This window comes from Ovis canadensis, chromosome 7, assembly GCF_042477335.2.
Source record: "Ovis canadensis isolate MfBH-ARS-UI-01 breed Bighorn chromosome 7, ARS-UI_OviCan_v2, whole genome shotgun sequence".
Classification (NCBI taxonomy): Eukaryota; Metazoa; Chordata; class Mammalia; order Artiodactyla; family Bovidae; genus Ovis; species Ovis canadensis.
The window spans coordinates 86642131-86655167 of NC_091251.1; the positions used below are offsets into that span (position 1 = coordinate 86642131).

Below are 13037 nucleotides of genomic sequence, written 5' to 3' on the forward strand. Positions count from 1 at the left end.
ACTTCACTGGTTATTCAGTGGCTGCTTGGAGAAAGCTTTATCAACATAGTTTAAGGGGGAAAAAAAAAAACCAAGAACTCAAACTATCAGGCATTTGAAAAATGATACATTCAACATTTATTATCTTTCTGAGCACAAGTTATTTTCTTAGGTAAATCATTCCAATTAAAGAAAAATACACTGTTTAACAGCTAGATTTCTAATTGCTAGGAAAACATATACTAGAAACATTCACATAGAAAAACTAAGCTTTTTTGCTGCAAGAAACAGCTAACTTTAGAAGTTTTTTTCACCCAAATAAATATTAAGGTGAGGATTACATTTTTTACATCAGATTCAGAATGTTTGCTTTTATTGAAAACAGATCAGTGCAGAGGATTCTCTCATAAAACGGAGAGACTGTATAATAAATAATTTTTCTCCTAGGAATTCTTTCCTATCATTCGCTCCCTTGGAGTTTATTTCTAACAGTCCTCCCAGTAGTTTTGCCCAGTACAGCACACAGCTGTCATACACACTGTGGATTACATTGAGCAAAATGTTGTTGGTCAGTTTTCTTTTTTTAGGTTGGCTTTAAAAGTTCAGATCAACCCAGCTGCCATTTCCTAGTCCACTAATCTACCGTCTTATTTTGGCAGTAGTCAGTATGGTTCGGAATTTTTCCCAGACCTTAAGAAATGCGTACAAGTAAAATTTCAAACTTGTTTGACTGCCCCTTTTAGTATTTGAACCTCTGAATAGAGTGTGGAAAACATCTCCGTTGTGTATTTCTCACTTGTAACAGATTAGCAACGAAGTTCTGAAAAGCTCACCATCTTATACAATGAGTAGAAAAATAGACGACATTAATAATGGGCTTCGTAATGTCGAAAAGATGCTACAGCAGAAAAGCAAAAATATTGAGAAAGCTCAAGAAATTCAAAAGGTAACTTCCTCCCTTAACTTCCTTTAGCATTTGGTGTATTCCTTGTTCATTAGCCATCACAGGGATCCTAACCCAGATTTAGGGGCCTCCTCACTGACAGTGTCACCTGCAATGCCTTGATGGAGAAAGTTGCATTTAAGAATTGTGATGTTTCTTCTGTGGTGGGAATAGACCCAAACTGCTGAGAGCTTGTGATTGTGAACCGGCCTTTTCACAAGGAAAGAAAAGTAAGGCCTATCTTGGGAAAACTGACATATAAAAATATTTCAATAGGATATGAATAGGATTAACAGCTTATCTTTAGACTGCCAAAGGAAAACAGAAAAAAATAAAAATTTCAAATTTATTTCCCATGCAAAATGTCTTAGGTTTTAGAATGGTATAGAAACATAATATTCTGCCTCTTAACTTCTAAGTGAACTCCTGAGTGTGGAAAACATTGTTTTACATTTTAAGGAAATATTCTACTATGAATGGAAACTTTTAAAAATAGGGCTGAGAGAGACTTCCGGTTGTCCAGTGGCTAAGACTTTGTGCCCCCAGTGCAGGGGCCTGGGTTCAATCCCTGGTCAGGGGACTAGATCCCACATGCTGCAACTAAAAGTTCACATGTTGCAAGTAAGCAACTAAAGATCCTGCATGCCACAACAAAGACCCAGCACAGCCAAATAAATATTAAAAATAGTTACGAGAATCCATCTTAAAAGTCCTTATCACAGGGGAAAAAAATTTTGTAATTAGGTATAGTGATGGATTTTTTTTTTTTTTGGTTCCAAAACCCAGGATTATGGATTTTAATTAGACTTATTGTGGCAATCATTTTGCAGTAAATAGAAATAGTGAACCATTGTGCTGTACACCTAAAACAAATAAAATGTTATCAGTTCTACCTCAATTTTTTTTAAGTTATCCTTGGAGGAGTCCCACTTCTTATCACTCCCCTTCCGTCTATTCCCTCCCTGCAGTTAAACCTCTCCTTTAGTTTCTAATTTAATCTGATTGTGTTTCTTTTGGTAAAAAGAAGCAAATAATTATAAATATTGAAAGAAATCATTGTACCTGTTGTATGTGTTCTTCCTTAAGAAGACATTAGAGTGTGTATATTCTTTTAAAATAAGGTGAACAAGAATTTGCTCACAAACGATCATACCTGCCTTTGCTTTGTAGCTCCCTCTAAACCAAATAAATGTAATGTCAAAGGATAAAAAATTAAATTAAAAATAAAAATAGGTCAGAATATGGCTTGCCATTGGATAAAATCCTGGGTTCTCAATAAGCAACTTAACCAGATTTTTCCATTTTTAGAAATTATGCTCTTATGCAGATATTAAGTAATAATTGAATGTTGCCTTTGAAATTTCCTCACCCCAGACAAGTCTACATTTGAATCCAGTCTATTGGTTTCTTGAACCAAAGGCAGTTGCTACTAATACATGTGGCTAGAGTTTCCTGCCTCTGCATTACTGTGAGTCAGAGCAGATATTTTCTTTTTATCATTTTTTTAACATTTATAAGAATATATATACTGGTCTAAGACAGGTATTTACCCAAGCCCTTTTAAATAAAATGTTACCTCATCACTCTGGAAAGATTAGGTTAGGGTTATGTTGACCTTGTTTGGTGTCATTCATCTCTGAAAATGCCCAGGACTTTGTGCCCCCTTACAGCTAATTTGTACTGAAATGAATACAGTTAGAGTTAAGAGCTGGAGAAGGAAATGGCAGCCCACTCCAGTATTCTTGCCTGGAGAATCCTATGGATGGAGGAGCCTGGTGGGCTGCTGTCCATAGGGTTGTACAGAGTTGGACATGACTGAGGCAACTTAGCATGCATGCATGCATTGGAAAAGGAAATGGCAACCCACTCCAGTATTCTTGCCTGGAGAATCCCAGGGACGGAGGAGCCTGGTGGGCTGCCATCGATGGGGTCACATGGAGTCGGACACGACTGAAGCGATGCAGCAGCAGCAGCAGCAGCAGCAGAGTTAAGAGACCTCGGATAAAGTGTCTTCCAGTTCAGGTCACATGCTGTTGCTGGGCATAAGTGAAAATCTTTGACTGCAGTGTTGTCTCTGTCATGTTTGGGAAGCACTTACAAGTACAGACACTGTGTGAAAACTTAGAAATTAACATATTCTTCATCCGAACTGACTTATGCTTTTCGTCTGCAGAAAATGTGGGATGAGCTTGATCTCTGGCATTCCAAGCTAAATGAGCTGGATTCTGAAGTTCAGGACATTGTTGAACAGGACCCAGGACAAGCTCAAGAATGGATGGATAAATTGATGATTCCTTTCCAGCAATATCAGCAAGTATCACAGAGGGCAGAATCTAGAACCTCACAGCTAAACAAGGTATGGCTGTAACAATACATGATAGCTACACCGAGCCAGTGATAGTAGTGAGATGGGTTTAAAACAGAAATACGTATTCAGAGGCAGCTGGTTTCCCTTGAATTGCCAGTTTTAGGACCTGAGGCTAGAGCCATACCATAGGTTCAAGTGGTCATCGAGGGGACAGATTTCGCAGCTGGAGAAACTGGTATCTCAGTCCTATAACTAAATTCTACCAACAATGAGAATGAACTTGGAAGAGAAACCTAAGCTCAAGATTGGGCCTTGATTGCAGCCTTGTGGCATCCTGAGCTGAGGACCCACCTAAGCCATGCCTGGACTCATGAGCCATGGAAACTATGAGATAATAAAGTGAAGTGAAGTGGCTCAGTCGTGTCTGACTCTTTGCAACCCCATGGACAGTAGCCTACCAGGCTCCGCTGTCCATGGGATTTTCCAGGCAAGAATACTGGAGTGGGCTGCCATTTCCTTCTCCAGGGGATCTTCCCAACCCAGGGATCGAACCCGGGTCTCCTGCATTGCAGACAGACGCTTTACCGTCTGAGCCACCAGGGAAGCCCAGAATCCAAAAGTCAGACCACATAGGATTTCCCAGGCAGTCCAGTGGTTAAGACTTTGCCTTCCAGTGCAAGGGGTGTGAGTTCGATCCCTGCTCAGGGAGCAAAGATCCCACATACCTTGTGACCAAAAACCAAAATATTAAACAGAAGCAATATTGTAACAAATTCAATAAGGACTTTAAAAATGGTCCACATGAAAAAAAAAAAAGCTTAAAAAATAAGCCAGAGCACACAAGGATTCTGGGTGAGAATTAGACTTCTCAAGAGGTAAAAGAGGCAGGCAATCTCAAATGTCCCTGGAGAGAACCAGAAAGAGAACATCATTTGGGAACAAGACACCCCCGCCCTCCCTCTAAGTAAGGATCATGATGGATGAGTTGTGCGTGTGATCTAGCAAGAGCAAGGCAGGAACCTACTCTCAGAAGGACTTAGATGCTGCAGGACAAGGCCCTGTACAGGAAAACAAAATGGAAACCCAGTTTTCAGAATGGAGCATAAAATGGGAACCAGGCCAGTTGCAAAGCTAGCTTGGAACCCTTGCTGAGGCCTGTAGTGTTGGGATCCTTCCCACTTCTTCAATCCTTCCCACTTGTGGCCGGGATTCAGTTTATAGATTGAAGGATTGAAAGCTGGAGGGGGTGGGCAAGTGGCCCAGCTGAGGAGCGGGGAGCCCTGTGAGGCCTGACACCGCTGACTCACAGCAACCAATTCTTTATTCAAGAATCATTTGACTCAGGAGGAGGCATCAGACTGAGTTTGGTTCTGCCTCTCTTTCACAGGCCACAATTAAGATGGAAGAATATCATGATCTTTTGAAGAGTACTGAGGCTTGGATAGAAAATACCAGTCATTTGCTGGCTGATCCTTCAGACTATGACTCTTCAAAGACACTGAGTCACCATGCTAGCACCCTTCAGGTGAGTGTTCTTTCATTGTTTGCTGGGTGTCATAGAATGTATATAATGATTAATGGCTTAGCCTGACCATTGTGACGCTTTCCTCCCCGCGTCTTTCCTATAAAAGACAGCCTTATCCTGAAGCATGCCAAATGGCAGAAGGAAGTTTGGGAGAGTGGCAGGCTCTAGATAGGGATTTTGGAGACCAGGATCTAGTTCTTTGTGTCCTCGTAAGTATGTCATGATTTTTTGAATAAGTCACTGTGTCCTCCATGGGCCATGGTTTTCCCCATTCATGAAGTGAGAATGTGGCACTGAATGGTGGTGATGGTTTTGATCATAGAATTCCAAGGCAGCTCCCAGTAGTCCTGTTTCCTGGTGTACATGACCTGTATAATCCCCCTCTCTTGAGTGTGGGCAGGAGTATGAGTATGTGATGGGAGAGTCACTCTGTTGATTAAGCTACAGCATATAGATAAGTATATGGGATAGTCACTCCCATGAATACATGACTGATCATGGATATATGATTTTAAAACTCCCTGGTAACAGACTAGAGTAAGATTCTCCTGCCAGATTGAATAAGTAAGACCTCATACCATGAGAGGTCTTCCCAGGTGGCGCTAGTAGTAAAGAACCCACCTGCCAATGCAGGAGACTTAAGAGACAAGTGTTTAATCCCTGGGTCAGGAATATCCCCTGGAGGAGGAAATGGCAGCCTACCCCAGTATTCTTGCCTGAAAAATCCCATGGACAGAGGAGACTTGTGCACTACAGTCCATGGGGTTGCAAAGAGTTGGACTCAACTGAGCACACGTGCATAGCATAGTATACTATGAAAGGACCCCAAGGCCAGGACCCTTGGGTAGCCTCCAACGTCAACAGCCCACAAGAAAACTAGAATCTCAGTCCTACAGCTAAATTCTACCAACAATCAGAATGAACTTGGCAGAGAAACTCACAGTCTGATGGCACCTTGATTGCAGCCTTGTGGCATCCTGAGCTGAGGAGACCCACCTAAGCCTGGACTCATAAGCCATGGAAACAATGAGATAATAATTTTGTTTTATTTTAAGCTGCTAAGTTTGTGGTAATTAGTTATATAGCATTAGAAAACTAATCTGTCGTTCCTTCCAGTACTAGCACGCCATGATTCTAAATTTCCTATCTCCTTCCTGGTGCTCCACAGATGCCCTGCGTTTCCATGCTAACCTACAAAGACAAAACAAATAAAAGTCTTTTCCTACTCAGGGCCATGACTGCTAGAAATCTTCTGGATGCCAAGAGTTGGCTTAAACTTTATTGTGAAGGGATATTTCCCTTCTCTCGTATTATTCAGCCATGAGAAAGAATCTCTTAGGAGAAGGTTTATCCTATAACAGCTTTTAGAGTAATCAGACCTCTAAAAAAAGCTGATCTAGCTCTTTTTTTTATATCTTTTAAGTAACACAGTGTGTCCCTGAGTAACAGCTGACTTCATACCTCCCTGGTGTTCGAGATTTGTTGCCTCACTTTTTCCCCTATGGTAACAATTGTAACAAAGATACTGCATTTTCACCTACTTGTTTCTTTCTACCCTTGCCTGTAATTGCTGCCCCCACCTCTTGGGTTGATGTCCGCATATCCAAATCATGCCATCTTTGTATTTTATTTCAAATCACTTATTAATTTTTGGCTGCACCATGAGTGGCATGTGGGATCTCAGTTCCCCAACCAAGGAGTGAACCCATGTCCTCTATCCTGGAAGCTCAGAGTCTTAACCACTGAACAGCCAGGGAAGTCCTTCATCTTTTTGTTCTAAATCACCTGTATTTTTATCCTTTTCAAGAATTTTGCAAAGACGGAAGAGGGGAATGATGCTTGTTTTTTCTCAAATTCTTCTTAGGAGTTGTTTTTTTTTTTTTTAACTGTACAAGAATGAACTCAGTGGGCCACTCTCCGTCTACCTTCTGATGTCTATGTCAGAAGCTTTCTCTGTCCGTTTCTCACTTTAATAAAACTCTGCTACACACACACACACACAAAAAAAGAATGAACTCACCCCAAAACAGCTGAGCTATTACTGCCTTCTTCTGACGCAGTGTAAAAGTGTGGAAGTGTCTCTCAAACTGTTCAGGACACCCTTCTTTGCTGGCCTTTGTTTAGGAGCTGTAACTGAGTAGAATTTAGGTTATTTGGTGGAGAAGTAGGGACAAGGGGCCATGCAGGCTGATACCCACAGAATGTAACCTAGTAAATCCCCAAATGGGAGATAAGTCATAAATAGTTACATGTGAGTACCTCACTTTGTTCCTGTTTGGAAAATATTTGTCCTACTGTAGAATGTTGTTGTTCTTTAGTCACGAAGTCCTGTCCAACTCTTGCAGCCCCATGGACTGTAGTCTGCCAGGCTCCTCTGTCCATGGTATTTCCCAAGCAAGAATACTGGAGTGGGTTGCCATTTCCTTCTCCAGGGGTCTTTGCAACCCAGGGATTGAACCTGGGTCTCCTGCAATAGCAAGTGGATTCTTTACCACTGAGCCACCAGGAAGCCCTGTACTTCCCTTAGTAGCCTGCAGCAAAAGTAGGATTTGGAAAAGATTGGATGAGAGCCCTGAATAGGAGAGTTGGATGTTTCAAGTTTGGGGCTATATACATATACTGCTGTGCAACTCATTACTCCTAAAGTTATCCGCTTAAAACAAGAAACATTTCATATCTCACAGTTCACGTGGGTCAGAAATTCAGGCATGGCTTTACCTGAGTGCTTCTGGCTCAAGGCCTCTTAAGAGAATGCAGTCAAGGTGTCAGCCAAGGGTGTGGTCTCATTTGAAGGCTCAGTTTGGGTGAAGGAAGACAGAGGATGCACTTCCAAGTGCATCCACGTGGTTGTTGGCAGGCCTCAGAAGATCCACTTCCATTCGCAGACAGATGAACCTCTCTGCAAGACTGCCTCATGGTGTGGCAGCTGGCTTCCTTCACCATGAACAATCTAAAAGATATTGAAGAGCTCCCAAGACAGAAATGGTCTCTTACAATCTAATCTTGGAAGTGACAGCTCATCATTTCCACCATATCTTCTTAGAAGTGTATCAGTAAGCTCAGTCTACTTTCAAGGGAACTGATTATAAGGACATGAGTGCCGGGAGGTGGGGACTGCCTGTGTGTGTGTGAGTTGTTCAGTCGTGTCCAGCTCTGTGACCCCATGAACTGTAGCCTGCCAGGCTCCTCTGTCCGTGGGGATTCTCCAAACAAGAATACTGGAGTGTGGGTAGCCATTCCCTTCTCCAGGGGATCTTCCCAATTCAAGGATCGAACCCAGGTCTCCTGCATTGCTGGCAGAGTCTTTACCACCTGAACCGCCAGGGAATCCCTATGAGCAAAGCTACTGAAAACAATGATTTACAAATCCTTGTGTGGACATGTGTTTTCACAGATTGCTGGCTCTTACAGTATTTAGCTAGATCAGAAACTGCCAAATTATTTTCCAACATGGCTGTACCACTTTTCATTCCCACTAATGAGTTCTAATTGATTATAATGTATTTTTGTCAGCGCTTGATATTTTCTGTCTTTTATATTTTATGCTAGTGACATGTAGTGGTATCTCATTGTGATTTAAATGGCATTTCTTTAATAACTAATGATTAATTTATTTGAGCATTTATTTGTATACTTGTCATTTGTACACTTCCTTTGTGAAGTCTGTTCAGTTTTTCTTTATTGCCCAGTTTTAAATTGGGTTGTCTGTCTTTTTATTATTGAATTATAAGAGTGATTTATACAGTATTCTAAAATCCAGTCCTTTATTAGAAATGTAATTTACAAATATTTTTTCCCAGTTTGTGGCTTGTCTTTTCATTCTCTCAATGTTATATTTCAGAGATCAAATGTTATTACTTTGATGGGGTCTAATTTATAAATATTTTTTTCATTTATGTATTATTCTTTTGTATTGTATCTAAGAAATCTTCTAACCCAAGGTCACTAGGATTTCCTCATATCTTCTAGAAATTTTATAGGTTTAACTCTTAGTATGTTATGAAGTGAAGGTTCATATAAAAGGTTCAATAAAAGGTTCACTTTTATTCTTTTTGGGTAGCCAATGGTTCTAGCACCACATTTTGAAAGGACTCACCCTTGACTTACTTCAGTGCTTTGTTGAAAATCAATGACCTGTCTGTCATATATGTGAGTCAGTTTCTGGACCATCTTATTCTGTTGATCCATGTGTCTATTCTTTTACCAATATGATACAACTTTGATTACTACAGCTTTGTAGTAAGTCTTGAAATCAGGGAGCATAAATTCTTCAACTTAGTCCTTCTTTTTCAAATTTGTTTTGGCTAATCTGAGTCTTTTGCATTTCCATACAAGTTATATAAGTTTTAGAATCAGCTACTGTATCTGTGCAGAGGTCTGTTGAAATTTTGAGTGAGATTGACTTAAATCTAGATCAGTTTGGTGAGAATTTACATCTTAGCCATATTTACTGTTCCTATCTAAGAACATGATGTTTCTCTATTTATTCTGGTCTTCTTTAATTTCTCTTTAAATTGTTAAATTTATACCTGTGTATTTTTTGATGCTACTGTAAATAGTATTATTGGAAAAAGCATTGGTTTTAGTTTTGGTTTCCTTAAAGTTTTCTTCTGCTGGGATTTTGAATGAAGTCAGTAACCTGATTAATTTTAGACTTGATTCTAGTCTGGAAATGACTAGATTTCTAGTTGCATGGTCTTTCTCATGTCAGTTATTTTTTATGAAATTATCCGAAGGCAACATTATCGGGTTGAACATTTCCAACAGGTGGCTGAGATATTTTGATATCTTAAGTTTGAAAGTTAATGATTGTAATTATTAAAAGGAAAAAAAGAAAAATTATAAGGAAGAGAGACTGAGAGACTTTAAAAATGGATGTTTTCCATTTTTATTTGGTTTTATCAGCTAGAACTCTTTGGTATCAAGTTATTCAAGTCACCTCAAGCTATATAGGGTTGTCTTACAGAAGTCAGTGACTCCATGTGGTAAGGCGAAGGAGGAGACTGGCACCAGAACTGGCAAGCCACAGGACTGCCTCTTCATTTCTCATCTCGGCTTCATTTATATATTTCTCCGAAGCCCATGTTCCCAAAATTACAAATCAGCCAACTGAATGGCTTTCCTGGCCCTAATTCCAAATGTATAGAGGGATGGACTTACAGGTCAGGTGTTTCTGATTCTGTTAATGATGGTGGAGGAGCAGGGCTAGGTGCTGTAAGATAGCTGCTGCAAGCCCACTGAAATGGGGTAGACAGTCCATAGTCACTACTGCCACTGAGAGGAATGTTCAGTTTCACTGTTGTGCAGTTCTGTCTGACTCTTTGTGACCCCATGAACTGTACCCTGCTAGGCTTCCCTGTCCTTCACTATCTCCTGGAGTTTGCTTAAGCACATGTCCATTGAGTCAGTGATGCCATCCAACTATCTCATCCTCGATCACCCTCTTCTCCTCCCGCCCTCAATCTTTCCCAGCATCAAAGTCTTTTCCAGTGTTTTATCACGAAAGTAGAAATGAACAGGAGTTTGAAATATTGAGACAAATCCAGAGTTTCTCTGATTTAATTTTTTTTAATTAAGATATAATTCACATAAAACACTTATTAGTTTCAGGTGTCCAATAGAATTATTCAATATTTGTATGTATTGCAAAATGATCACTCACATTAAGTCTAGTTGACATCCATCACCATACATAGTTATAGAATTTCCTCTGTTTTAAATATTGATTACCTTGTTCCAATATCTTGATGTTTCTCTCTCATTTTTTATGTTTTCCGTTATCTAGATGGCTTTGGAAGATTCAGAACAGAAGCACACTCTTTTACATTCAGTTTTTACGGATCTCGAAGACTTGTCAGCGATTTTTGAGACAGATGACTTAGCACAGTCCATACAAGAGTTAAGTCATCAAGTAGCAGCTTTACAGCAAAGAATCACAGAAAATCTTCCACAGATTCAGCAAATGGCTGATGTAAGTTGGCACTATAAAGATGTAACTTCTTATTTTAAGTTTTTATTTCATTTGGTAAATTAGAGTTATGCTGCCAATCAGTTCCTACAAAGACACATTGATCTGATATATATTTTTTAATTTATGTTATTTTTTGAATGATACTTGACTTTGTGGCCTATAGTAAAACTACAATAAAAAATCATATCCCCATTCGCAGTTCAGAAGTGGTCTTTTAAAAGGGAGGAACCTTGGTCAAATATGCTCAGTGTATTTTCTTTGTCAGAGAGGAGATATTATTGATTTTAAAGCACAAATTAGCAAAGAGGGAATTAAAGCAGACAACTTCCCAAGACTTCCGTGACCTATAGCAAATATTTATTGAGGGGATGCTATATATGAGCCACTGGACTTTTAAATAATTTTATTTATTTTAGCTTGAAACGTGTGAGGCATTTATCTAAGGACGGAGTCACACGGCAAAGGCAGATGCAGTTAGTCTTAATAATTTACCTTTTACTTCTCAGTTACATTCCCTGCAATACACTTAAGTAACATCAGAGAATCATACTTGTTAAATATTCTTATTCCAAAATTGTTAAATGTGTCTACAACTTTTCACAGAAATTACCATAAAATGCATTATATACTTTTATATACTTTCTTAAATGTAAGGTGCAGAAAATAATTTCAATATGATTGAACTTCTCATAATATGAAGACATCACTATAAATTACTATAATTACTGCTTCATTTGCTTGTAGAGTTATGTTTGTCCTGTATTGAATGGCTCTAAATTGCTATAATTTGAAACCCTTTGTCAATTTCTATGTAGTTTTTTCTATTTCCTTCATTATTAAGCATACCTTATTTTTGCTGCAGTTTATTTGCATTAAGCTCTAGAGATCTGAAGGCCCTCTTACAGTGTGAGTGGACTTTAAAATGTAGGTTTTATAGCACATGTTCTTAAATATGTGGGTTTGATAGCAAAAATTGCAGCATTTTTACTTTAATGTTTTGGCCATGTTCTAGAGGTTGACATTGACAGGAGAATAGTCACTGGACAAATGATCTATTGTTTATATTAACCTGAGTAGGTTATAAGGTACTTTAATGATGCTGCACATAACAACAGTTAGTTAGGGAATTGGCAAGAAAATCTGTCAATTTTCTAGCTCCTTGTGTGTTTGTTTCCCAAGGGTGACCGTATCATTCTACTTAGAGTAGTAAGAATTTTTTTTCAACGTTAGACCCACTTGTATTCAAGTGTTTGAGCACATTCCAAAGATAAATCTAAAGAGTATGCACGTAATTGACAATTTACTTAAAATTGGTTCAGATGCATTCTGCTTTTGTTCTCATAGCATAAATAATTAAATATTGACCTCTCGAGGATCTTTAACCAGCAACTATATGCAGTGGTTTGTGGTGTTACATGCCATTACTAACAGAACAGTATTTTTACTGAAAACAATCTACTTTATCTGTGAAGCACTTTGTTCATTTTTAAGAGATACAAGTGGCAAACATGTTTTGGTTAAACATGAAAATAAATGGCAACAAATTGTGTTTTATAAAGATGATTAACATACACTGCATGAGTGTGTTATTTTGTTTATGAAATTCTAGGATGTGGTTGCCATTGAAACAGAAGTAAAATCAATGGAGAAGAGAGTTTCAAAAATCAAAGCTATCCTGTTATCCAAAGAGATATTTGACTTTTCACCTGAAGAACATCTTAAGCATGGAGAGGTAAGCATAGACCTGTTTAAAAATCTTTTCTCTTAGTACTTATTATGCTTATTTTAAAATATGTAATAATATGTGAGTAAGAACAAGATCAAGTTGAAAATGTCTATAAATATCATGTTTTAAATCCTATTCATAGTGGTCTCTGTATAAAGATCATTTTCCTATAAGTTATTTTTTCAGTTAATTTCTTCCTAAAACTTCAAGGTTTGGCAGTTTTTCCTTCAAGTCAAACCTAAGTGTTTAATAGTCTAGGAGCTTATGCCTCCTTACTCTCTGAGTCAGGAGAATTGGGTTCCAGCCTCAGCTGCTGTGCCTCTTTGCCTTTACACGATTGGTTAATATTTCTTGGATTTGCTTTCATGACTATGCAGTGGTAATGCAGTGATTATGTTGGACAATTATAACATGTACAGAGCCTCTAGCGCAGAAGCTGGGACATACTGAACAGCAGGCAGATGTTGGTTCCCCCTCAGCCTATCAGTTAAGAGTGTGGACTTTGGGCTCAAGCAGCCCTGGGTTCTAATCCCAACCCTGCTTCTTCGTGGTGTGTCCCCATGTGGGTCTTCTAACTTCTGTGAA

At 39.0% G+C, this 13037-nt stretch overlaps 1 protein-coding gene across 7 annotated transcripts in view; it reads left to right on the top strand.

Annotated features, from left to right (window-relative positions):
• SYNE2 (spectrin repeat containing nuclear envelope protein 2) overlaps nucleotides 1–13037 on the top strand; it is a 325432-nt gene that overhangs the window by 190408 nt on the left and 121987 nt on the right. For all 7 annotated transcript variants that reach the window (XM_070292474.1, XM_070292472.1, XM_070292475.1 and 4 more), the window contains exons 55-59: nucleotides 785–925; nucleotides 3096–3278; nucleotides 4618–4755; nucleotides 10541–10726; nucleotides 12336–12458. In XM_070292474.1, the coding sequence (XP_070148575.1) occupies nucleotides 785–925; nucleotides 3096–3278; nucleotides 4618–4755; nucleotides 10541–10726; nucleotides 12336–12458 (771 nt within the window). The remainder of the gene's footprint in view (nucleotides 1–784; nucleotides 926–3095; nucleotides 3279–4617; nucleotides 4756–10540; nucleotides 10727–12335; nucleotides 12459–13037) is intronic.